This window comes from Gymnoscopelus microlampas, assembly GCF_963454915.1.
Source record: "Gymnoscopelus microlampas genome assembly, chromosome: 4".
Lineage (NCBI taxonomy): Eukaryota > Metazoa > Chordata > Actinopteri > Myctophiformes > Myctophidae > Gymnoscopelus > Gymnoscopelus microlampas.
In genome coordinates, this window is record NC_139941.1 from 36,601,503 (window position 1) to 36,628,364 (window position 26,862).

Genomic DNA, 26,862 nt, shown 5'->3' on the forward strand with positions numbered 1-26,862 from the left:
TCATGTGTGGGAACCCTGACTTCAGGTTTGAACTTGATGATGAGTATAACACAACAACTGTATGATATGGAACTGGAACTGATATGCTATTTATTTTCCTTCAGAAATTTTCAGCATGAGCATCCTTTGAAAGTGGACTGAGTGAGACCCTGTCTTCAACCCCTCAAAACCCCCATGTGTATCATCTTCTTCAAGTTTGACCCTCGGCCGGCATCCAAAAATGCCTACAGGTAACATAATCAACCCCTTTATCCTAATGTCACCTCTGTTAGTGTGTTGGAAAGAAATTTGGCTAGAGTTAACTTAACACCTACTGTAGTACAACATTACTCATGTTTATTTGAGTTGTGTGACTTGTTGAGTTGTGTCACCGTGGGACCTGGGAAAATCAACAAAACCTTGAAAATTGGTCATTGGCGGTGGTAGACTCTAGAAAGTAAGTACATCTTTTGAATATCTGTACTTGAGTATTAGTTTCAAATGACGTTCGCTCCACAAATGGTGTACTTTTGACTCCACTACATCTCTAGGAAGGGACCCCCCCGGGACCCAAACTTACAAAAATACATTATGAATTAACTGCTTAAGCTCTATTTCAAAAATAGTGAAAATTGCCTACAAGCTCACAATATGTCGCTATGCGATAGGTTGTGGAGGGGGGAGTGTTCTACATTTCAATACAGCAATGCGTTTATATTAAAAAGGAACATTTACTTTTGCAATTTGTACTTTTGAATACTGACGTATTTTTTAAATCAAATACTCCGGTACTTTAACTCAAATACAAATTTGACTGAGCAACCACCAGAAAATGGAATATCTTTACTTTGACTCTAGTACAGGGATTGAGTACTTGAGTACCACTGGTCGGTCATTGGTCATTATTTTGAAGCACTTTTGTTCTGCTTGGTGAAGTATTTATGAAAATGGCTATTTCCATTGAGACGTAGACTGTCGTCACACTAGGTGACATGCACACAAGAAGGATCCAGCCTGTACATGTACTGTATAGTGTGGTTTACTAGTATAGCTTAATCACTGAACTCCAGATTGTGAACACTAGAATGCACCAGAGCCATTGAGATCGAAAGTTGTATCATTGAGATAGTTGAGGTCAATGAGGGGTCAGAAATACTGTCATGTGGTTCATGTATTGTGCGTGTTTGGAAATACATAGTGTATGGAGCTATTGGTTGCCCAATGGCAAGTGTTACACATTCTTGTTGTTCTTGATGTTATCTCTAAGCACACCAAAACAAATTACAAACTATAAGTTGGTTTTGGCAATAAACTATTGAATATGAATATTCTTCATTTACATGATCTGCCATTGCTGTAAAATAATTGGCCAGACGGAGTGAACAGAGATGATGCAACCCTTTCTATCTCAAAATGGCTCTGGTATGCACACTTTGTATCTGCATAGCTAAAGATTGGACAGGAAGGTCATGCAGTTATTAGACTATTGTTGCGTGTAATCATTCAGCAGGTTCCAGGTATTGCTCAAGAACACGTTGACAGGAAACATGGGTTTGTGGGATATTTTCCATTACAGGATAATTCACATCACACATACTAATTCCGTTATTAGAGCCGGTGATTATTTGCATGCTATAGCTACACTAGGCCCTGTTCAGGAATGAAAGATAATTGGATATTGTGGAACTGAGCTTTAGCTTTGGTCAAGGGCAGATCCTTTGATTGCCAGCATACTGGGTGAATATCCCCAAAGACTTCTATTGTTACTGTATTCGCTCATATCTGATAATCGTCTTAGCTAGCACCACATCAATGCTGAACAAACTATAGTGGGGAAAAAAGCATTTCATGGACATCGCATGTGACCTTCCTCGCAGTGAATGCCACTTTCTTTCAGTGGCCAGGCAGCAGTGCAGACCTGTGTGGACTAAGTGCTGTCAATGTGACTTAGGGCGTGATGTCAAACTCGGCTTATTATAATCCCCCCTGGGCTTGTGAATGAGCATTGTACCTGGCCCTAGTCCATCTATGTTGTTCCATTTTGCTAGCCTGGGCCAGCCAAAGGAGATCACAGGTGTATTTACATGCCGACTCAGTCGGACCTGGACCCCCAGAGAGGTCAACTCTCCTGCTGTACCCTAATACCGTTGCAAAGATGTTAAATCTGACCTCTATCCCTCACCGAACAGTTCCCTTGTGCTGCAATAAAATCCAAAAGGATAGACTAAATGGGTTTAAGATGAGATTTATTGAAGGGACAAGAAACTTAAAAAGGTCAAATCCACAGTACTTGTGGGTTTGGCTCACAAGTATTTGGAAATAATTTCTCAGCCAAATGTTGGTATATTTTAGTAGTAGCTAGGGGGATTTTCAACTATACTGGACAATTTAATAGCTAGTCACTGTGGTGTATTAAATATATTGACTCAAATTTGACTGGTGTAAACCACTGGAACTAACTGAAAAATAATTGGATTATGTTAGAAAGTGACAAAGCATTGTGAATAACAATGATAGCTTTATGCTCAGCATCGCATTTAGAATGAGAATGGCTTTTGGCTTTATTCAAATCTCTTGAGGGAGATCTGTATCATAATGTGCCATCAGTCAACAAACATTCTGTATGTTGGCAGCTGCAACCTAAAGTGCTGTAGTGCATGAAAGTAGCATTAAATATGGTGCATAGTTGGTTAGACTTGAGTTAAAGAGATTCTAAGTCTGAACCACAGACTCAGCTGGCCAGGCTCAAGTGGATTAGTACACAAAATAATTATATTTAGTCCGTTTTGAACAAAATGCCGCAAATCATGAACACAGCGTCTGATTTTTCACAACTTTGCATGCACATTCGCACTATGTTGAGGAACAAATGCCACCTTTCTAACATTGCTCTATTATAGCGCCACCAGGAGGCAGGTTTTTGAAAAACATTCTTTTAAATATTACTCCTACAAATTTTGTCCAGACATCACACGAATCGGTACACATTATCTCTATAGTCAAGTGATCAAGACGGATCTTTCCGATTTTTCCATCCTGATTGGTGAATTCCGAACATTGCTAACCCACAATAACCTACCTGACCTGGCGGAGACCTGTGCTCCGAGGAGCACTTTTTCTAGTTAATGGATAAGTTTGTCTCTGCAAAAGTGGTGAATCTCAGAGCCATGCACAACATGGGAACACGCTTTTTATCATTAACCTTTGAAGCACAGAGGCTGACCCCTCTGATTAGGTCAATTTGATCTGCTTGCTCTTATCGGGATCCTCATTCTTGTCTCTCTCTTTGAGATGAATGAGTGGGGACACCGTAGCTAAGCTCAGGGGAAATAAAACAATCTTTTCCAACCTGCACCCCACCACATGCCCGAATAAAGACTTTGGTGGATCATTTTAATCCATATCACAACAACATTTGACCTTGAGTGTGGTAAACAACATGTTCGGGCAGTTTTGTTATTGGAGAAGGAAATGCAAACGCCGTGCGTGCGTGCGTGCGTGCGTGCGTGCGTGCGTGCGTGCGTGTGTGGCTAATGCAAATGGCTAGGCTGATAATAGGAGTACCCTTTGAATTCCTGATTAAAGAAAATAAGATCTGAATAATCCTTGACTGCTTGTGAATTTGCACAATTGTACAGCAGTTGACTACAAAGGTTGTGAATTTCTTTTGATTGTAATTGTGTCTTATTTTGGCTGCTGCAGCCTTTTTAGATTAAATTGGCTTGCTTAGGTAACCGGTGGTCTCTGTATTATAGCTCTACTGAAATAGAAAATACCCGCTTGCTGCTTGATACAGGAGGACATGCCCAGAGATGGCGCAGTAGTGGTTAAACCCCTGGGAACTTGTACTTGACCAGGATCGACCTCATCACTATTCTTTCTTTAAGTCTCTGTTGTATCACCGTAATAAACGCTTCATATTTGGGCATGCCTCCCACGGTACTCCATATACTGTATGGGCATAAAATGGACTGAGATTTGACCTGGAAGAGGCCGGACAAACCAAGCATTACACAGTTGTTCAGGGAACTGTCTTTATGTCTACCTCTTGAAAAAATCACGTACATTCTCATGGACAAACAAGAGTTGTTTCAGGAGGTGTGGGGTCGTTTATACAATATATGGCAAACAATAATCTGTCACATTTAATGGAAGAATTTGGAGAGGAGTAGTGCTGATGTAATTGTCATTGTGTGTTGTCCTTTTGTTATTTTGTGATTGTCTTGTAATGTTTAAATGTAATTGTCCATTTTGTTTTCTGTAATGTAGTAATGTTGTTTGGAAAAAGAAAAATTAAATGAATATATTATTAAATAAAAAAATGGACGAGACAAATAGACGGGTACAACGGGACGGTGTTGCATAACCAGGTGTTGCATGCATTCCAAACTCACAAAACATTGTTCTCGACTTGTGTCTCGTGCGGTCCCCAAGTAGGCCGGTCCCCAGTCTAATATGATAAATATGCAAAGCTGCATTCAAGGCGGACCTTTGCTAATCCTGTGACGTTAATTCAGTTTCAGCGTCACCCAGCTGATGGCTGCTCGCATGTATGCCAGTGCGCCATTATTTTCTTTGAGAGAGTGCCCATGAAAATTTCACATGAACATAAGGCTGTTTTGGTTGTTATCTCTCTGGCATGAGTACAGCATTAGCCAAGTTTATTGGCGAAATATTTCTTTCATACAAACTCCATCATTTGTAGTTTTCAGAAAAGGGAAGAAGAGATGGTAGAGCAAGGAAAACAAGGATAGAAACCTGTCAAATAATCAAATGTTCCTGATATATGAGTAGAGTGAAAGTGAAAGTTGGAAGTTTGGAAGTAATACTTTTTCCACTTCACTGGCTCATTCAGTCTCTCCTTACCTGCACTCTCCCTGCCAGCATTCATCTGTGAAACAATCCTTCAGTTCTTCAAAGTGACCGTTGGCAGCTGGATGCACATTAATTAGTCAGAATTAGAAGTGCTTGGTTCTAATATGGGAGGCACACTTCTATTTCTTCCACAGCAAATGGTACGGTATGGAACGGTAATGCCGATATGCTCTCTGGGTCTCTGATGGGGTATGATGAGCCATCCTACTTGGTCCATAATTTTACAGTCAAGAATGGAATGACACACACACACACACACACACACACACACACACACACACACACACACACACACACACACACACACACACACACACACACACACACACACTAACCTGATCAGAGAATTAATGCATCATCTACTATTTTACACTCAATGCTGCATAGAGCAGATAACCAGGCTAAATACTATGTGACGGAACTAGTTTGAACAGTGTGATTCATAATACACAGTGACTGAGAGATAATGGGGAAGGCACTAATAAGTATTGCACTGTTGCTTCATGAAATAACTGACAGTAGTGCCAAGCTAGTAAAAGCCTCCGGAGATTAACATCAAACACAGTATTAGGGACAGCCCCAGAGCACGAGGGCGCCCGGTGTGTGGCACTGAGTAATGACTGGATGCTGGGATGGTCATGGTTTTAGCACAGCATTGGGTGTGTCAGACTTAAAAGATTGTTATGTAAGGGGATTTACGTGTAAATTAGATCACACTGGAATGGTATCCCAGATGATATAGCTGTGGTTGTAATTGGTCATGGTAAATATTCAGGAGAAGAGTTCTAGTGCTGTTTTGATAATCTGCAGTGTCACACTATTTCTGATGCAGTGGATTTGTTAAAGACAGTGGACAGACGTAGGGAAAAACTAAGAGGGTGAGAGGGCGTCGGGAGTTGATGCTGGGGTTGTAGGAACTAAGTGTCTTAAGTCAGTCTATACTTATACTTATCTAGTTTTTCACAAATTCCCTGTTCCGTCACCACGTCTCCACTCTGATCCACTTCCCTTCGGCCATCATCAAAGAGTGCTCCCTCCTTCTCCTTCCAGCGTTTGCTTCCTGTTGACGCTATTGAAAAACACTCTGCTTGATGCTGCCTGGCAGCATCCAAGTACCCTATGAAACTTGGAAGGAATCAAGACTTGCAACACAAAGCAGCAACAGCAGAGCCCAAAAACACCATCATTGGTGTCAACAATCTATCAATCTTTGGCCGACTGCCAAACTCATTACCACCATGTTGACCACAATCAGCTGTCCAGATCCTATAGGGAGGATGCTGGTCCAACAGGGAGAAGAATGTGGGATCAAGTGCACCTGCTCCCCCTTGTGTTTTATTGCGGTATCATAGTTTTGGATTGACTTGTAAATGAGTGTGGGAGAGGTGGAATAAGGATGATGGATTAGCCCAATTCAGATGTAATATTTGTTGTATGTTGTATGTATCCTGTCTTTATAGCTGCAGTAAGAAAATGTACTGGCAGACGGGGAACAGAATAATCTCCTAGGATGTCACAATCAAGCAACCAACAGCAAGGGCGAAGATGGCACGCAAACAATAGACCTATAATGACCAATGGCTTGACAGAAAGGTGTCCACGACTCCACATGTTTGTTTATAGCTTGACCGTCTGGGTCTGACCAGTGGCAGGTAAAAAGGAGAGGTAGGGGAGTGGAGGTGTCCTTTTAGAGGTAGAAAGAAACGGTATGTGGAGGGTGCTTAGTGTTGAGCATGTTGATGGATGAATTGTTGATGACATTTGTCTTTTGTATAGAAAAAACATTGACTGCCCTCTCCAAACACCGGCATCGATCATGTCGAGGGAATTAATAAAACGATAATCACCTGCATCCACCCACCCACACACCTTTCTGTTCTGTTGTGTCTTTCTCAGGCTTATATTGGCTGCGAACAGAGATGAGTTCTACAACAGGCCATCCAAAGCCGCTGACTTCTGGGCCAATAACACTGAGATCCTCAGCGGTGAGTAGTTCTTTGTTATCTTCACCTATTGTTTTTTTTTTTTTACATTTTGCTTTCAGTTGTGTGGTTTATTTTGTGTATTTGCACAGACACGGTATAAAGAAGTAAAGTGATGACGATGAGTGGGTAAGAGAGTGAGTATGTTAACGGTGTATCACAAAGGGTTCCCATCAACTAGGGTTACTAGGCAGAGTATCAGCATCTTGACCACACAAAGGTGTGTACACTAAACCTGATTTTGAGAAGCTTATCCCGTGAGACGGAATATTGTTTGGACAGTTTGACCCTTGTATTTAATATGTATTAGTTAATGGTAATGTTGGTGATCTACGTATGAATTAAAGCATATTCTGCTGTTGTACTTGTAAGTAGGTCGGAATGGGCGCATTGTAACGTGGGAGTCTTATCCCGGTTACAATGCGCTGAGGAAGACTATCCTGTAGAAACGTTGGTTTCTGTATTCTAATAAATCAATTTTGCCTCGTGGCTGCGAGCTGTGCGGCCTCCTCCTTTTTATCTCCCTGGGATTTGAACCTGTGTCTCCCAAACTTTCACCGCTCCCAAGACTGAATCCCTGCTTGGGATTATTGATTTTATGAGCTTCAGGCAGTACTATCATGGTCTAAATTTCTCAAAGGAAGGGTATGAATACCATCGCCAACCTCTGTAGAGGATGTTACAGTATATTGAATTACCATACTCTAGAATAAAAATGTGTTAAAATTATAGTTCTGGATTTCAGCTTTACACATTCTGTTAGCAAGTACTGGTTTTGATATTCCGTAAAAGTCTGCTCCATTTGCTTTCAGAATGTCTATTCTCCTTTTCCCCACCGCACAGTAAACTACCCTTTAATTGACTGATGCTCAGCAGTCCGATACGTAACACGTCTACGCCTTAGAAATCCATCATCTCCTTTTCCTGTTGAAGGAGGAAACACAAGAGATGGCCTCGGCTTGCTCACCCGTCTCCTCTGCCAGGGGTCAGGACTACAGCAGTACTGCCTTTAATTGATGGCTGCTTTTATGTGGTGTGACAGAAATAAATAGCCATGGCTTATCTCAGAGACAAGGGCAGAGAGAGCAGTGCCGGTGGTGATGTGAGGTCTGAAGGATACCGCATAAGGAGAGTGGAAGTATAAGCTACAGTATAGCTCACAGAGTGAGTTGGAGTTGCCCCGTTGCTACTCCCTGAGCAATAAAGCGGACTACAGACTGTAAGTTGGCTGAAGTCAGGAGATCAGCCAGGTGAAAAGTGTGACAAACTTGCTGAATACAGTTCTCCACACACCGCACAGACAGTTGACTGGTATGGTGCTAAATTTAGAGCTTGATATTCGCTTACAAGAACAAACGTATGAGCATGCCCACATGCTTAACTAACAATTTGTGAAAGGGCCCCTGCCTCCCTCCCGCCAGGCTAAACATCCAATCGGAGAGCTCTACCCCCCTCTCTGCCCCCATCTCCGCCACCCCGCTGCTATCAACGGGCAACAACAGACTGAGCTGGCTCAGTCTGCAAGTGACGCTTCACTACAACTGATGACCATGTCCTAACCATGTACACACTGCACACACTGCAACAGATTTTCGGCCACAGACGGTTTCCAACATTTGTCGACGTCGCACTGGTGTGTGGGGGCTGTAAGACCGCCCTTGATGAAGGTCGACATGGACCCTTTTCTATGATTAAAAAACTAGCTAATCCTGAAGTATTAGCGTAAATTTATTTTCAAACCACTTGATTTTTAGTTTCATATATACATTTTACAAAACTACCATCTACTAAATTAATTAATAGTGATTAAGCTGAGACGGTTAATTTCTGTCTCAGCTTAATCATTATGTGCTTTGTCCTGGAAGTCGTTATGTATTATATACAGCCATATTTTTAATCATTCTGCATTTCCAGGACTTGACCTGGAATACGGCAAAGAAGGAGGCTCATGGCTAGGAATCACCAAGAGGGGCAAGTTGGCCGCTATTACCAACTACCTAGAAGGACGGGCCAACCCTGAGGCACAAGGGCGAGGTGAGGGGACAAGTTACCCCAAGAATCATCACTACTGTATGTCTTAAAGAGCATAATGTTAACCTGCATCTCTGTTTTTACATTATGCATTTACCTGTCACGTTAATCCTGAGTGACTTTGAATTTAATGAATCAATAGTTGAGTTTCAACTCAACCTCTGAATTACAAAAAGATGAGAGAGCTATGATCCAGTAGACTTGTTCTAAAGCCTCCCTCTATGTTCAAAGACAGAGTTGTATCAGAAACAGAAACGTCATCGGTCAAGTACATTTGCACATACTGCTGGAAGGACCTATGACCGAACCTGAACCTTCCAATTTCCAGTCGACCGCTCGCTCTACCTCTCGAGCCACTGCCACCCCTACAGTGTAGAGGAGGGCAATGAAGTAAAAACAATTTAAATGTAGAAAATCTTTATGATCAATCAGTGTAAATGGACTGCCTTGAGCATTTTTACTAGTTCTGCAAGAAGTGAAGGTGTTGTCAGGTTTGACTGGCCTCATTTAGGCGCATCCTCGCAGTAGCTCCCCAGATGCTCACCACAGATGTTTCTTTACCTCAGGGACTCGCGTCTTTGTGTTAGAGCAGCTTTCTAATTTGTTTGCTTTCCCTCAAGGTTTCAAGGCCACATTTTTCAATGTCTCGTTGTTGTTGTTGTTTTTTTACAGATGTAGGAAAACTAAGAGGTAGACACAGGAGACATTACTGAATGTATAATTTACAGTCTTACAACTTTAAAACAAGATCTATGGTTTTTAAAGCGTGGGCAGTGTTCTCTCTTTGCTGTTTTCTATGTAAATCAAAACTGATTAGGTTGCAGATTGAAAGCAGAGAAGGTATTAGCAGGATTTGACGTGAGCCCCGAAATCAAGGCCATGTCACATGCAGAATATAATATTCTGATTTCTGAATTTGCTACACTAGTCTATTCTTTTTTTTCTTTATCTTTTAGGATTTCTGGTGTCCAACTACTTGGCGGACAGGGACGTGGACAGCCACTCCTACCTGAAAAAGGTCTCAGCAGAAGGCCACCTGTACAATGGCTTCAACCTCATCACGGCAGAGTTCAAGTGAGTTAAAGGTGTGGTGAAGTCCTTGAGACGATGATTATCAGCTTCAGTCTCTTCCTCCACTATTCATGACTGAAATAACCAATTTAGTGCAAAAACTTGTGGACAATAAAAGGAGACGTGACACAAGGTCGATTAGGTTAAATGCTACGAAAGAAAGAGTGCGTCCTCCAGTCCATCACATCCCTAGTAGAAGAGACCAGGGAGGAATGGTCGAAGAACTTTAAAGCTTACATGCATTTCTGACAAATCTAATGCGGGAATGTTGTTTTGAGATGACAGTCATTGCTATTATCTTAGCAATCATTGTCATTGCTAGAGCTATTATCTCTAACATGCTGAAGCAAAAGACCAGTGACAAAGCTGCTACAGCCACGTCATTTATGATACTGACATGACACCGATGTCTCTAACGTTGTCATGTTGAAGTTGAGCATGCTCATGCAAAAGGTAATTGACATTTTATTTTTTATTTTTTTCATTATTCGACTGAGAAATTGGCCTAATTTGTTATATTAATTAACTTATAGGGATAAAATGAAAAAATAGGATATCCATCATGATTTATTGGGAGAAACCAAGCAAGTATATGTTGAATCAGACATTAAGCACCCCTACAGCTCAAATGGAATGTTCCTCTATTGCATAACATCTTTTTTGCACGATTCGACTGATAGATTGGCAGTCGGGAATCAGTCTGATTCGACTGCCAATCTCAGTCGAATCATGGCAAAAAAAACGTAAAAAAATATAAAAATGTTGGTGTTGCATTAGTCGAGTATTAGTCGACTATAGGCAACATTTGGCCAATCAGATTTGACTATAGAAATCCTTAGTCGGGGACAGGCCTAATATATATATATATATATAATATATATATATATATATATATATATATATATATATATATTATATATATAAATTAGATTAAATACTGATAAGAGTGATGTATCATAGAGGCTATGTTGAGCTTTTTACAAATACTGTTAAGTTATTCTTTTTACTAGTTATTATTATTAATTATTATTTTACTCTTTAAACTCTTGTTTACTTTGGATACATATTGAGGAATTCTTAATTTCTGACCAACTATGTGGCTTGTGTTCCTCAGACACTCAAGGTACAGTAGATGTTTCAAACACATTTATTGCAGAGAGAGGGCGAGAAGCCATAGATAATTTAGTTGCTTTCATGGCAGAGGCTATTTCCTGTGTGTGAGGAGAATGGAATGATTCATTTATCCTGTGTGCTATCCTGTGTGCATCGATTAGATTCGATGCACAACAGGTGTGCAGTCACACTCCGCTTGGATTCAGGCTAGGTACTATGACTGCTTAAATCAGCTATCTCCCGCACCACAAACCCTGAGGCCAGGGATAATCCCAGCCATAGCCTACTAGTATTAGTACAAGTACTTCTGGACCAGCGGGCCATTTTATAATGTCGATCCCTACATGTGTCCTCTCTTCATCTTTAAATGTAAAATTGCTAGAAGAGTTCATTTCTTTCAGTAAGGGATTTATTTGTCACTCATACAGATACAAGCAGCGAAATGTTGGTGGAACATGTTCTGCCACAGATTGTGCTAACACAACAATACAATATGATAACATAATAAAGAATGATAATACTGGATGTAATTACTGTACAATAAAATTGTAGATAAAAAATAACGTTAAAAGTATAGGTAGAATGTCGGGTATAAAAAATGCCTCTTAAGGCAGGTATGGTATCTTTAGCAGCAATGGGGAATATGCAAGAATGCAATATACACAGTATACTCTGTATACTACAGAGTTTACTATTGGATTTTTAGCATCTTCGAGAGCTTTATGAGACGTTTCAATATCAGTATCCGTGACTAGTTACTGAAAATAGAACATGAGCTTAATGATAATTACTAACTTATTGCAAAAGGAATTTAATCATTTTACCTATCGCTCTCATACACATGCACACAGAGCCTCCTACACATGCATTTCATCAGAAAGGTTAGTCAGAGTGCAGGGTTACCTCGAGTGCAGCACTCTACAGATCAGTTTTGAGATCCACTTCATTGCTGATGGGCATTTTTGCAGAGGTCATGTGCCGCATACTACTTGTAATACCAGTCAACCTTTACTGACCGCTCTCTACAGGAACAATATGCCCTGTCCAAAGAGAGGGCCAAATCATCAAACCTCTAGTTAGTAGTGAAAAGTCTCTACCTCTAGGGCTGGGCAAACCCGGTGCCCAAAAGACTGAATGTTAGTGGGTGGATGTTGTGTAGAGTGCTGGGGAAAAACTGTAATGATAAAACAGACGTGATGCCGATGTGCCAAACGTCCCTCAATAGTAATTATAAGATGTGGCCCAGCACACATAATGTATGTGCTCATTCTTTGCATGAATGTGCCCTATACTATTCTGAAGCTGTACGATCCGGGCAAAAATTGTCTCACTTAACATTTGATTGGAAATCCATAACAGCATTCTACTGAGCCGTGATCCCAGCTGTACGATAACTTCCACATTGAGATATTTTATATTCTATACACATTTAGACCTGAGAGGCATAGAGAAATCCCACATCAGTGTTGTCAGATTGTAAAACAAGTTCATAATTGCGCTGTACCATGGGATACTAGAATTCCATGGATATGGAGTGCGAGGCATTGTCGACGTGCATTGAGATCTCAGTTCTGTTCAAATATTTTATGTCCCGAAAGGACCATTCTCCTTGCAAATTAAAAACAAAATGAGCAAAGTGTCTCACAAGATTAACTCATCACAGATTAGGTTGCTCATCGGTGCAAGATACAAACTTGGAATGAGAAGTGCTCTGCCACATTTGACACTGCTCAGTGCTGCCCGTTTTAAGAGGTTTATCATACCCTCTGTACCTGTACTTTAACTTAATTTCTATCTTATCTATTTACTTCATTATCCATTATTATTATTCATTACTATTATTATTATTTAATTAATCTAAAAAACAAAATCTAATTTTGTTGTTGCATTGTTGTTAGCACAGTCTCTGCGGCCACCAACATTTCACTGCTTGAACTTGTATGAATACTACATTGAGGTCTGCAGTCAGGAAATTCTAGCAGAGTTTGTATATGTGGTCTCTTTAAGGGGACATCATTCTTAGTACTACAGGATTAAAAAGAGAGCCCAATCTTTTCTCAAAGGATACCTTGAGAGAGAGACAGACCCCACCGGGCTGTGTTCCTCTCCTGCAGTCTGACATGATTTAGTCTGGTGACCCGGTGAGAGGAAGGATGGGAGTGGGGTTGTTGAAAAAGAGAAAGAAAGAAAAATGTGAGTGGCTGCACAGAGCAACAAACTGTACGACAGAAAGCCAGAAAAGGAGGTTTAGAAATATGAAGGCCGGTTGAGGGATCACACACATTCAAAGGCAAAAAGACATGGGCAAAAACGAAGAGTGAGCGCAATGGAGACTTGGAGGCAATGAGGAAAGGGTGGGAGAGACAAAGGGAAACAAGAAAGAACTGCCAGAAAGCGATACACACACACACACACACACACAGAGAAAGTGAAATCAAAGCTAGATCAGTTCAAACAAAGATGGCTATCACTGAATCCCTGTAGTTATCTTGCTATCGGCATTGCAACAGATCTTCCTTTTTAGAGGCTTGGAGATTCAGTTGCGGTGGTCTGTCCCCTCTGCCTTCCTCGATCTGGAGAGAGAATCTGTGAACGTTAGTGGTGTGATCCATCGATGGGTGGTGGACATTTATGCAAGGAGAAAAGGTCCATGCCTTTATGGTGATCGCATAGCCAGAACATTCTTTATTTGGGTTTAAAATGTGTATGGTCTACTTCATTGGAATGCAGAAAATGGGAAAGCCATAGGAGTCTGCTTTGCTGTAATTTATGCAATGCTCTGTCTGAATGTTGCTGCTTATTGGAGTAATATTGCCTTGATTAATAATGTATATGCATGTTTGATTGAGTCTTTACATAATGAGCAGTGCAGCCATTTGCTTTATTCATACTGCCTTGCCTCGGTGCAGCTAAAGCCATTTGAGCTTTATCTCAGACATTACCAGCTTGATATATTCAAGATTGGATTTATGCGTGAATGCCCATTTCAGCAACATTATGTTAATATAGTTAACACGATTTGACGTGTTTAGAGCTTGTATATAAGCTATTTTTGTGTGACACTGTTGTCCGACAAAGTATACAATGCTACAATACAGTGGTTAATCTAGACTAATCTATTTAGTCAATTATAAAAAATCTATATCTGTTGATATACTTTTTTTAATAAGAAAAAAACACCCCTCTTGATTATGCAATAATCAAAAAGGTAATTGATAGAACTAGAAGCTCGCCCCCGCTACGCGGGGGCTCGCGTCTAGCCCGCGGCCACGCCCACGTAGCGCCCGCGGCCACTTGGCAACTCATATAAGTGGCGTAGCGTCATGAGGGTCAGTGGGGCCGTGGCTCGGTCAGTGAAGACCCTGTAGTGCGGATGATATGTGGCATAGAGGGGCAGATTGTAAATCCCCAGAGGAAACATCCGTGGGCTACCATTGGTTCAGCGATGTGTGCGGTCGCCCTGCGGCCCCTCCTCCTCCACCAATGTGCAGTATTGAGAGCCCTGACGTCACAACAATTGGAGCGATGGGCACTGCACTGTGGTTGGTTAGGGTACACCTAGGGCCCAGGTAGAACCCAGTTAAAGCCTGCATGGGCAAACCCAGGTAGGACCCGCCTTGGTCCCACATAAACATGGGTAGTTGGGGCCCACCTAAGGGCCAGGTAGAAGCTACTTATAGCCTGCATGGGCATCGCAGTTGGGACTGAAGTGGATGCCGCTGACATTGCTGACATGGGGTCCATATGCTTTAGCCCACCTTGAAACCATATGGGAACTACGCTGGCATGCTGGCTGTAATGCAAACGCTGCATCATACCTGCAGTGTGTAGTTTGATGTTGTGTGTGTAGCAGATATACCTGCAGTGTGTAGATCAATGTCCATATGAAAGTCAATGCCCAGCAGTTTTTTTTTCCCCCAGCAGAGTTTCTAGTGTCTCTGTCTCTCTCTGGAAGAGGTTGCACATGAACTCTGCAGCCGCACTGAGGCGCTCCAACACAAACACTCTGACATTAAGCTGCTTCACACAACAAACATCAGTACGACGCTGCTGTTTGTCCAAAAGACACAATATCTCCTCTCCCACCGACGTCATGTGTTCATTTATCGACAGCCGTACAGACTCCTTTTGACACATTTTACCTCGTTTATCCAGCTCACACTGACTCATCGGGCTGTTATTTTGCTGCGATCAAGTCAACGATGTGAGAGATTAGCTATCACAGACGGACGGACAGGGGGTGAAACATAGTCTTGCGCCATGCCTTTCGGCCTGGCGGAGACAATAAAAAAAGGAAAGTAAAGGAAATGAGCATTTCTGCAACAAAAGTAGTCAACAAACTATACTATGAAAACATGGGCCACATTGTCAAAGAATGTAAGAAAGAGGCAGTCATGTAGAAAATAGCCGATCTACAAGCTTACAAAGCCTCTCAACGTGAGGCGTTTTGAGCTTGTAGATCGGCTATTTTCACAATATGTACTTGTGGAACGGAGTCAAACAGAATGGGGGGGTCCCCAGATCAAGTATGTTTATTTGGGGGGGGGGGGGCGGCGTGAAAGGGTTGATAAGCACTGCTGTAATCGGAGCGAAATTATCTGAAATTACTACATGACCATAATGCAGCCTAACATGCGTTGCACGGGGCGGTCCTGCCATTACGTTAGTTACTGTAGTTGCTGTGGAGCTACATAGTTCTCCAGAAGACACACACAAACATACACCATCTACAATGGACTAACTGAGCAGCAATATTGACATTCACCACACGAACGTGCATTGTTGACAAAGTGATTGCACAGCCGCTGCAGGCATGACAACCACTTTAGCGTTAGCGACATGGCAGCTATCACAGCGCCCTGTCCGTCGTCGCTGGGACTAACTGTGATGGCTACAGCAGTAACAGCAAGCTGTCTGCGATGCCATCGTCTGGAGACTGCTCTTAGCGTGACACGACCAATGAGAGTGAGCGCTGTAGTTGTTGCTAAGATACGGTGGCGTCTCTGCCCCATAGCTTGTAGATCTCTCACGCATGATTGGCGTAGGCTGCGTTGCCAGGTCTGACTGTTCGTATAAGCGATTTTGGCCTTATTTGGGTGCACTTTTGGGCTCGTTTCCATAGACCACGGCAGCGCTTATTTCTTTCCCGTGACCGATGTGGCCAAAAAAGTGCAAAACGAACCATCCGGAAGTAAATTGCGAGATGAAATATATAGCACTTTTTGATTATTAGAGAAGGAGACACATGTGAAGGTTGAAAATGAAAGGTAGGAGATTATATAGTTTTTCATGAGGGATTTTTGTAGCAAGTTGTGAGAGAATTGGGCCACTCCTGTGGGCGGGGGGCTGATTAGAACCATTGGGGTTTGAAAGGAGACGCTCTCTGTTTGAGTGATAAGATAATTGCTAAGAAGAAAATCGATAGTTGCGGCCCTACTTATTGCTATACTCGTTCTCCTAGCCGGTAGGAAGGAACGTAAGAACAGGTGAACGCCTGATCATAAAAGAAAAAGAACAGCTCAATGACATTACTGTATGTGAATCGTTACAGTGGACAGCTCCTCTGATGTGTTTGGCAACAAAAAAAACCCAGGCAGCACATTTCTTTGAGTCAAGCAGTATGTACATGTGTTTTCTAAAAACGATTTAAAATGTGGTTTGTGGCCTGTAACTGTGAATTGGAGCTCTTGGCAGAAGCTTGTTTTTTGTAGGAAATAGGAAAAATAGTGGTGGCTCAGATTTGCACATTCCAAAGCTGGTATCACGACTGAATGATCTCTTAAGGGTGTCATGTGGAATAGCTTTGAATATTTGTTGTTTCCTAATGTCTGCATTACCCTGGCTGTAATGGAAACAGTCTGTATGATATTTGTGTTGATAAAATTCTGTAAAATGGACTCCTACACTCAATAACTAGTACATACAATAACATTTCAGTGTGCCTGTGAGTGAATCCAGATGTGAATCCAAATATGTACCTATTGATTTTGGCTGCACAATTGTTGCTGTGGGACTATATTTTATATCATTATTGTTGTCTCCGCCAGACCGAAGGCATGGCCGACACTATGTTTTTGCCTCCGTCCGTCTGTGTGCAGTCCGTTTGTTTGTCTGTGTACAGCAAATCTCTGGCACCGTTGGCCCGATCTGCATGATCGGCGTGCACACACACTCCCTGGACATCGGCCTGTTATAGCGCCACCAGGAGGCCGATTTTTGAACACATATTTTGATATTACTCCGTCTCCTACGGATTTTGTCCAAACATCACGCCAATCGGTACACATTATCTCTATAGTCATGTGATCAAGACGGATCTGTCCGATTCTGATTGGCTAAGATTGGCTTCCAAAGTTTGCAGTGGAGTGGCCCGTTTTGAACAAAATGCCACTAATCATGCAACCGTACAATTTTTTCAATCGGCCTCATGGTGGCACTCTAACAGGCAGATTCACGTTTTGGCCTTTAGCTCTTGAACCGTAGCTCATACAATCAAAATACATTTTCCCTTGGATGCCTTAGAATATTACCCAACTCCCCAAATAAGCCACGTCCATTTCCACCGGATACGTTTTCCGCCGTGTTGCGTTTTCTTTCAACATTGCTGGCCCACAATAAGCTACCTGGCCTGGCGGAGACCTGTGCTCCGAGAAGCACATTTTTCTAGTTCATAATATAGTTCTATTACCGGTCACATCTCTGTTGCTCCTGCTGAGTAAGATGTGATCTAATGCACACGATCACTTACAGGTTTTAGATTATTTAACATTGGCTGATTAGTACCACAGGATGGAATTTACTCGCTCTGCTACATTACATACATATATGGACACATAATGCAAGCAAAACATAATGTAAACTGAACAGACATCCCACTGTAGTGCAAAACGGCAAGCAGCGCAATATAATAGGGTAATTCAAGCAACATCGGATAATGAGTAAGTAAACATGGAACATGGGCAAGACAGTGTGATAAGATGCAGACATGAAATATGGAGACTATATATGAGAGGTCTTTATGCTTGTCACAGAGCATACTTTTTTTAATAAACATTTTATTGATCCTATGGCAAATTAAATATATTCAGGAAGCAGTATAGTTTGCAAAGTTTTTCCGAAAGCAACAGGGACATAAAAATCAAGTGAGACAAACTATAAGGGCAGAGATTTTATGTGGAAAGCAGCTCGTCCCATCCCATCCCAAATTCATGGCTCCACGTCGAACAGTCAAATTGGACTTGGCTAAATTCGTACCCCTGATAGCCTTTCCCCAGGGTTGTAACGGCTCACTCCTTGTGAATGACATCCTCCATGTGTCTTATCCCAGTCCCCCCACCTCCTTTTATGTTATCATGAATACTGTATATTTTAATTTTCTATATTTTTGTGTAGTTTCTGTTTTGTCCAGATGTTTGATTGTTAATAAAGTATTCAATCAACCAACCATCATTGTCAACACAGCTGTAATCTGAAACTAGATTATTGCAGCTTCAGCATAGAAGACAGTTCATGAGGACATCTTCCAACCAGTTTACTGATGTGCTACAGAAACAGAGGTTTGAAATGCAAACATGCCCTGTTCCAACTCCTCCTTCCTCATTCTCCTTCTGCCCAGTGGTCCCTCTGCCTCCCACTGTTCTTTCATCTCAGCCCCCAAATTAACCTGTAGAACACCTGTGGAGAAATTTGATGTCCTCGCTAGGCCTAACATTGTGTAAAATACTGTAGACCAATCCCTCTGTAAATCCTCACAGTCAACATCACAGATTCCGCAAATATAGACGGCTGAGATGGTTTGGGGAGTTGAGGTTGCGAGTTCTGAGCTCTAAATTGTATTTTCATGCCTTGTTTTTTTGGCAGCAATGGCATAATCCACAGCCCAGATAAAGAGTCTTGACAAACTATTTGGCTTCAGTTAAATGCCATATGGTTTCCATGCAGCATGTGCAAACTGGGGGGTGAAGTGGTGTTGATACGTTGGCATATGCTGCTGTGTTCACGCTTGCCATGAGAATAGAAGAAAATCAGGTTTGGCTTTAGTTAGGCTTAGAGTCTGGAAAAACATGAGGGTCATTAGTTTGTTGTATGAAATAATGCTCCTATGTCAACACAGGAGCATTCAACAGTTTAGTACAGCTGCTAGGAAACACGGTGATCTGGCTTTTTAAAAAGTCAACATTTTCACTAGATAAGACAAACGATCGTGCAAACACACAGATGACCCAGACATAACGCCATAAGACGAATAACTTGGCTTTGGAAATGTCTTTTTTTCTTTGCTCATTCATTTTCGTCTATTCTACTCTCCGTGTTTATACTGTGTCTGACGACGGACATGATGCAAGTTGTCTTGTGCAAAGCGGGTAGTTGTCTAGTCTATTATGTACAGCACACACCAATCTACTGGCAACTGGGCAGCAGTTAACACAAAAAGAGCAGAGCAACATAACGCAAAGATAGCACTCAGAGCAGTGACAGCGACCAATGCACAAACATTGTATAGGGCAGGCAACACACAATGGAGTGTCCTGACTGAAAAGTGTGGGGGTGGAGGCAAAAAAGATCGCTGCACCCCCGTTCCAATGCTAGTGCCTGAACCCACATTCTCGTGCACAAAAGGCATGAGCTAATGTATAAATGTGGAAGGCAAATGTGGCATGCCTGTGTCTCTAATTTTATTACGGTAATCCTGACGCTGCTGGATTGAGTGTTGTGAAATTGACAATGAAATTCATTCTAGACCCAGTTCAAAGAACTTAGGATGTAGTATTATTCAGTCCAGAAACAGCAGTGGATCCATTGATGTCAGAGAGCATACGTTTCCTCTGCAATCCGAGACTCAACAAAGCGATTATAAGATTACATCTTAGAAGGTCTCAGGCATTGCAAGGTGTTTGTAACTCTTCCTTTGAAAATGGAACTCTTCGTTGTGAGATTCACATGCTGTAATTGGCCATTGTACTTTTTGGCCGTCAACATTTTTCTTTCACACTTGAATTGACTTTGCTAGTGTAACACACTATTAATGACTGCTTACTGGAGTCTACCAGTAGAATTGATCAGTTGTTAAAGAAAGGAAAGTACAGTGTGCTGGGCTTTTGGAATTAAAGTTTACTGCTAATGACAATGGCCCCTATTTGGCATAATGCCTGGAAGAAAAACTGCCCTTGAAGATTTGTTGCTGCCGTAATTTGGGTAATTTTTCTTTTTAACAGTATAAAAACTTGATGAGCCTTAGAAGGGCCTTGGTGATTAGACATGTGCCGTTTAATTGGTCACTAAAACAGTATATTTGGTTTTCCATCTCACTGTGTCCCATGCAGAGCCAAAGAAGACATTATGTGTTACTATGGCAACAGAGGCAGCCCCAAGCCCCTTCATCTAAAACCAGGTCTGTATTTTATAATATGGTTACCGTAGAAACTGATCAATTCACACTCCGTCTCTCCTGCTAGGTCTACTGATGTTATCCTGTTGTTACCATGCTGTTTAGCACATTGGTTCTCAAATTTGGGTCCGGGACCCCCAGGGGTCCCCAGCAAAAGTAGTTAACATAGCATCACAATCATTTGTATATCTTCTAGTTTTGAATAGCCAACGTATAAAAGGTGGTTCCTTTTATACGTTGGCTATTCAAAACTAGAAGATATACAAGCTCATAGTGCGGCACCAAGTGCCGTACTATGAGCTTGTAGATATGCTATTTTTCAAAGATCTTGAACATTAGTGAACATTTTTAACACAAATCTTTGCTTCTCGGGGTCCCTGGCACAACATATTTTCAGATGGGGGTCCGTGGCCAAATATTTATCAATTTGGGGGTCCTTGACGTGAAAAGGTTTGAGAACCACTGGTTTAGTAGATACAGTATGTTAAATCGCTGACTCTCAACGTCAGGTCCTGGGACCACCAAGTGTCCGCCTGGAGCCTTTTGAGTCTGTAACTCGGAGAGTGTACTAATGGAACCAAATATTCCCTTAGGGGTCCATTTTGGTAAGCACTGAGGATTTTACAGTGTAGAATGGAGTCCCAGTATATTTTAACTCAGTGATTCATCTCAACCCTTTTAATTTCAAGAACCCCCAGTTTGATATGTATTAGGCCACGGACCCCATTTTGATAACCTTTTTAATCTCTGGGACCCCAGTCTACTCTACACTGTAAAATGTAGATGTCGAGAGACAGTGTATTAAATCTTGTGTGTGTGTGTGCCGTTCGCCTATCGATGTAATTGTTTTGATTGTGTCCTTTCCAGCAGGAATCTATGGTTTAAGCAACTCTCTGCTAGAGACGCCATGGAGGAAGCTGCAGCGTGGCAAGCGTCTGTTTACCAGCGTGGTCGGTAACCAGTCTCTGTCCTGCGACGGCCTTGTACATGAGCTGCTCTCCGTTCTCAACGACGAGGAGCTGTGAGTGATGATTTATTTTACACCTGCTGTCTTGCTAGTTGTTTATAGCAGTGATTCTCAAACGTTTAATTTTAAGGACCCCTAGTTTAATATGCACTAGAGGGTTTTCAACTGATTTTGACCCAGGGACCACCATCCTGACTAAAAGCAACCTGGGGACCACCACTATTGTGCGTGGCGGGTCCATCATAGACCCACCCCACACAATAGTGGTGAGGGGTTCATGTACCACAGGGAGCTGGAGAACATAGCTATAATATCAATATAATATCTAATAAAATACATCGATTTTGTTTGAATATGATTAAGGATTACTGTTATTATGGTAAGCTCACATTTCATATTACACACACACAATACAGTAAGAACTCCTGTAAGTTATTAAAAGTAAAAAAAAAAAAAAAGTTTAACAAAAAAAAGTTTTTTTTTTCTTTTTTTTTTTTTTTGGCCAGGGACCACCTGCAATACCTCCGCGGACCACCAGTGGTCCGCGGACCACCGGTTGAAAACCCCTGACCACAGATCTAGATTTGATCACATTTTTATCTCTAGTATAGGACCCCAATCTACACTGTTAATTTATCTCTTGAGAGCGCACAAATGGAACGAATTGGACTCCTAACTTTCAAACATTTAGCTGGGACCACCTGGACCCCTGGGGATCTTAGGACCCCATGTTGAGGACCAGTGGCTTACTGTATAGCTTATAGGCAACTATGCAAGGCTCCATTGAATCTGATGGTCAGGGGCAGGTCGATGCCCTGCATGCTCTTGGGGTTCTGTGTGTTGAACTTGTTCAAGGACACTTGATTATGATGCCAGGCAGGCAAGGGATTGAACCGGCCTGTTCGGGGCAAACTTTGCTGGTATATTTCATGCACAGGAAAACTCAATGATCATCAGAGGAAATGCATACAATGTATGTGCCAATAAATGTATTGAAATGTGTGACAATGCATTGCTTAGAGAAAGATGACACATGGTAAAAGGACCCCTCCTGCCCCCACCTCACCTTTTTTCTGTTAGTACCGGTAGATCTATTATTGCTTTTAGTGTTGTTGCTGATATTTAGTGTATTGTATGTCATGATGATGAATTGAATACTGCACAATGGACCACAATGGAAACAAGCCCCCGCAGGGCTTTTTGTGTTATCCTTCTTACTGTACGGCCATGCTGTTTTCAAACTTGTTAATAACGAAATCAATCAATTAATCAAAAAAAAATAGGGTCTCATATGAAGTGCAAAATGAACAGTAGATAATATAAAAGACCCCTCTATATATTAAGCTACATATCGTGTGTGTGTGTGTGTGTGTGTGTGTGTGTGTGTGTGTGTGTGTGTGTGTGTGTGTGTGTGTGTGTGTGTGTGTGTGTGTGTGTGTGTGTGTGTGTGTGTGTGTGTGTGTGTGTGTGTGTGTGTGTGTGTCGTTTTAACAGGAACACCCCAGATCCTGTGCAGGAAGGCCAGGGTCAAGGAGGCTACAGCAAGTCCATGCTCCAGGCCCTTTCAGCTGTGTGTGTTCGTTCTCCTCATTATGGCACAAGGTCAGTGTCCTCCACCTACACACACACCAATTATCTGTGTCTTTGCAAATCCCCCATGAGCTACCTGCCAGGCCTATGACCAGGGTGAGAGAGCAACTCTTTGTACATAGAAATCAGTCTGTCATGACCTGCAGTCAGCAAGGAAGTTAAAGTTGCATAGTTGGCAGAGCGGGGGTAGAGTGGCCAAGTGGTAGGTGAGACGGTCGCATATCTTAACGTTCACAGATTCACAGTGTGTCCATTAACCCATTAAGACCGGGAACGCATCTGTGTAACCACTTTAACTATTATTTTATACTTTTAAAAATAGCAGATATACAAGCTCGTAGCGCAGCACCGAGTGCTGCGCTACAAGCTTGTAGATCTGCTATCTTTGAAAATCTTGATATTTTTATTTTTTAACTCATTTATATTTATTTTTATTTTTAACTCAAATCTTTGCTCCTGGAGGTCCCTGGAACCAAATATTTTACAAATGTTCGCGTTAAAGAATATATATTTAAAGATTTGCACAGATTTTTCAAAAATGGCAGATCTACAAGCTCATAGCACTCGTGCCGCGCTATGAGCTTGTAAATCTGCAATTTTTGAATAGCCAAATAAATCTAAAATGACACAGATACGTTCCCGGTCTTAAAGGGTTAACAGTCACAGATTCACAGTGTGTCCATTAACAGTCATGTTCTGTTTCTCCGGACAAGCAGCCCCTATCTGCACAATCAATCTCAAATGCTCAATGTAAGTTACTTTGGGTAAGGATGACCGCCTAAAATAGAAAACTGATTATTTCCTCTGTGTCATCCCCACATACACTATAGGTGTGAAATATACTGCTGCTGTGCAGTAAATTGAACTAGGCAGTTCCAGAATTTCTTTGGGAGGGGGGATCTCTGGCAGCTCATGGACAAATGCTATATACTGTCACATTTGGGTTTATACAAGCAAGTTTCTACAAGCTCACAATGCGTCGCAATGCAACACATCGTGAGTGTTCGCTAATTTGGGGAGAATACTTTTATTTTATTCCCTTTGAAAAAAAAAAAAATTGGCCTAACTAGGCACGTAGTGAACTTTTTGTAATCTGATTAATTACTGTAATCCAGGTATTCTCCAATCCCATCAAATATCTATTCATTTTGTGTGTTTCCTCGCCTTCTCGTAGGACCAATACCATCATCTTGATCGATGCGGCAGGGAACGTGACCTTCACAGAGCGCACCATGCTCAACTGTGACATCGCCCAGTGGAGTTCCAACTCCTTCCAGTTCCAACTACAGGAGTGACAAAAGAGACGTCCCTCTCCTTCTCCTGCTGCTCCTTTTGGGAGCATGTGTTTTATATTGAGGAGAAAATCCATTCTCTCCATGTGCCTTTCTGCAAATCGCTCCTGGCCCTCCCATTCCTCAATCTGCTCCCTCAAATGAGCACACTGCATCATGGCCACGTAAATAAAGAGACTTTGTCCCACATTGGAACCGTGGGAGAGGCGTGAGACAGTGAAATTAAAGGACTTCCATGGAAAATAGATTAATTGCACTTTTTCTAGTGACTGCCTGGCTGTTTGTGGTGGGTGGGGGGGCTACATAAGACATATACCATATATGTACAGTATGGCCATTTTTGACTTGATCAAATTATTTATCTCAACTTATTTTAGGTAAGCCAATAAGAAGTATGAGTGAATAGACTACTCTTATTCTTGATTTGTTAGGAGGAAACGATTTGTATTGGTATGTGCTAATGAAGAAGATTGCCAAAGAACAACTGTGATCTAACAGAGAAGAGACAAAGTAAATGTGGCATGAAATCAGGGTTGAGGATGATTACTTTCAAAATGTAATCCGTTGCATTACAGAATACCTGCTTCAAATTGAAATTGGTAATGTAATCCAATGCAAATATTAACACTGTTATGCAATGTAAGCTAGTTTTTGATTGCTTTTAAAATCAATCAATCATTTGCAGTGACATTATTTCTTTGCCATTATAATAAACAACCATTAGATTTGTCTTCAATCTCACAAAGTACTATTTTATGTTGGAACACTTTTGGAAGTAATCCAATAAGTAATGATTGTATTTTATCTAAACAGAAGTATCTGCGATATGACTACTGTGTTAACATCAGCTGTAATGTTTTACAGTTACTTTTTGTATTTAATCCTCTTGGATTGCAATCACTTTTATTAATTACTCCCCAGCCCTACACAGTAATAATCTCAGCGCTGGTTTGCTGAAGAAGACAACAGAGCACTGAGTGTCGGACTCAAGTTGTTTCTGGCACACTATCTCTGACCTCTTCTCAAGATAGACAATGAAAGCATTTTCATCACCGCTCACTTATGAAAAGATTGTATCACTGCACTGGGATTTGGTTGGTTGGCAGCTAATGTCTTGCATCAAATCTCTATTTGAGTAAATCACTGGGAGAGAAATGTCACCGGCTTCGGATGCATGGAATGGACATTATCACATTTAATCAGACTATTGATTGGTTTAAGTAGGTGAGATACTGACCTACCGACGGGGCTCAGTAGGTGTTTTGTCGTTATTCTGTGGGTTGATGAATGTTGGGGCAAACGCTCACCCCAAAACATGATTTACGATTCTGTGGCACATAACTCAGATGGCGCGAACTTCGCAACGTTCGGCACGGAAACTCGCTCGCTTTAGCTTGCTTGGTGGTGCCTCTCGTGGCTCAAGTTTACTTGAGACGGCGCGCCTCCATCGCGGTCCAAAACTATACTTTATACAAAACACCTTCTGAGCCCCGTCGGTAGGTCAGTATCTCACTAGTCTCGCGTAGCCAGACCCCACAGAAAATGAAAAACAGCGACCTCTTGAGAGATTAGTATCTCACCTACTTAGGCCAATCAATAGTCTGATTAAACGTGGGTAGGTCAGTATCTCACCTACTTAGACCAATCAATAGTCTGATTAAACGTGATGATTCAGTGCATTGACAGCATCCGAAATGGGTGGAAATGTCCATGACCGCCAACCTCCTGTTGAGAAGTGTTTTGCTTAGCCTCTGTGCTGTTTTATTAATAAATACATAATAATACTATTCAATAAGACAGTTTTACTGAGGAAATTGATTTTACCACTACATTGTTTCTCTCTTCTTACCAGCCTGTGGATATTAGGAAAAGTGAGCTTATCCACCACTGAGAAACTGTCTATTGAAGCATATTGATTGTAAAAAGAAAGCTTTGTGTTAGAACATCATGGTCAATAATAATAGCTGATGCACGTGTGTGTGGGAGAGAGGGACTTCATATGAGTTGTGGTGGTGGTTACAAATAAAAAGTACTTGTTCTTTAATTAGTTGGTTGTCTTTACCTTTATCTTTGTTCTGAGTCATATGTATGTTCAAGCAACCACATCTTTATTTATTCTATAAACAAAATATTTAGATGTTTTTTTTAATAGAATACTTTATTAACAGTTTGCCAAAAAAAGCACAGAGGTACAGTTTCATACAAAAGGATGCTAAAAGGATGAACCTTATGGCATGTTTCCATTAGGGTCATGTGTATTCAATACATCGAAACATTTAAAGACAATAATATACAATAACAGTCATGTTGGTTGTATTTTCCTGTGTGATATATTTTCCTCGGATGATTCGAGGGTGGTTTAGGTATAGATTGGTGGGAAGGATTCCAACGTGCAACAGCTTCTGCGGTTGAAGAGCGCCGTTCAATGCTTAAGAGAGGCATTGCGTCTGCAATTCATGCACAGCACACTAGTACTAGACTATCCGGTTTTATAGACGGAAACGGAAAGTGGGCTCTAGACCGGATCTAACCACTGAACAGTAAATAGGAAACCAGGCTTTCCACAGTCGCGAC

At 41.6% G+C, this 26,862-nt stretch overlaps 1 protein-coding gene across 3 annotated transcripts in view; it reads left to right on the forward strand.

Moving 5' to 3' along the window:
* tango2 (transport and golgi organization 2 homolog) overlaps positions 1–24,594 on the forward strand; it is a 25,557-nt gene extending 963 nt beyond the window's left edge. For 2 of the 3 annotated variants that reach the window (XM_084053885.1, XM_084053886.1), the window contains exons 2-9: positions 105–230; positions 6,751–6,839; positions 8,751–8,870; positions 9,824–9,941; positions 20,375–20,442; positions 21,307–21,460; positions 22,901–23,008; positions 24,171–24,594. In XM_084053885.1, coding sequence (XP_083910011.1) covers positions 175–230; positions 6,751–6,839; positions 8,751–8,870; positions 9,824–9,941; positions 20,375–20,442; positions 21,307–21,460; positions 22,901–23,008; positions 24,171–24,291 — 834 coding nt within the window. In that variant the 5' untranslated portion in view covers positions 105–174 and the 3' untranslated portion in view covers positions 24,292–24,594. The remainder of the gene's footprint in view (positions 1–104; positions 231–6,750; positions 6,840–8,750; positions 8,871–9,823; positions 9,942–20,374; positions 20,443–21,306; positions 21,461–22,900; positions 23,009–24,170) is intronic. The other variant, XM_084053887.1, reaches the window with a different exon arrangement.
* The last annotated feature ends 2,268 nt before the right edge of the window (positions 24,595–26,862 follow it).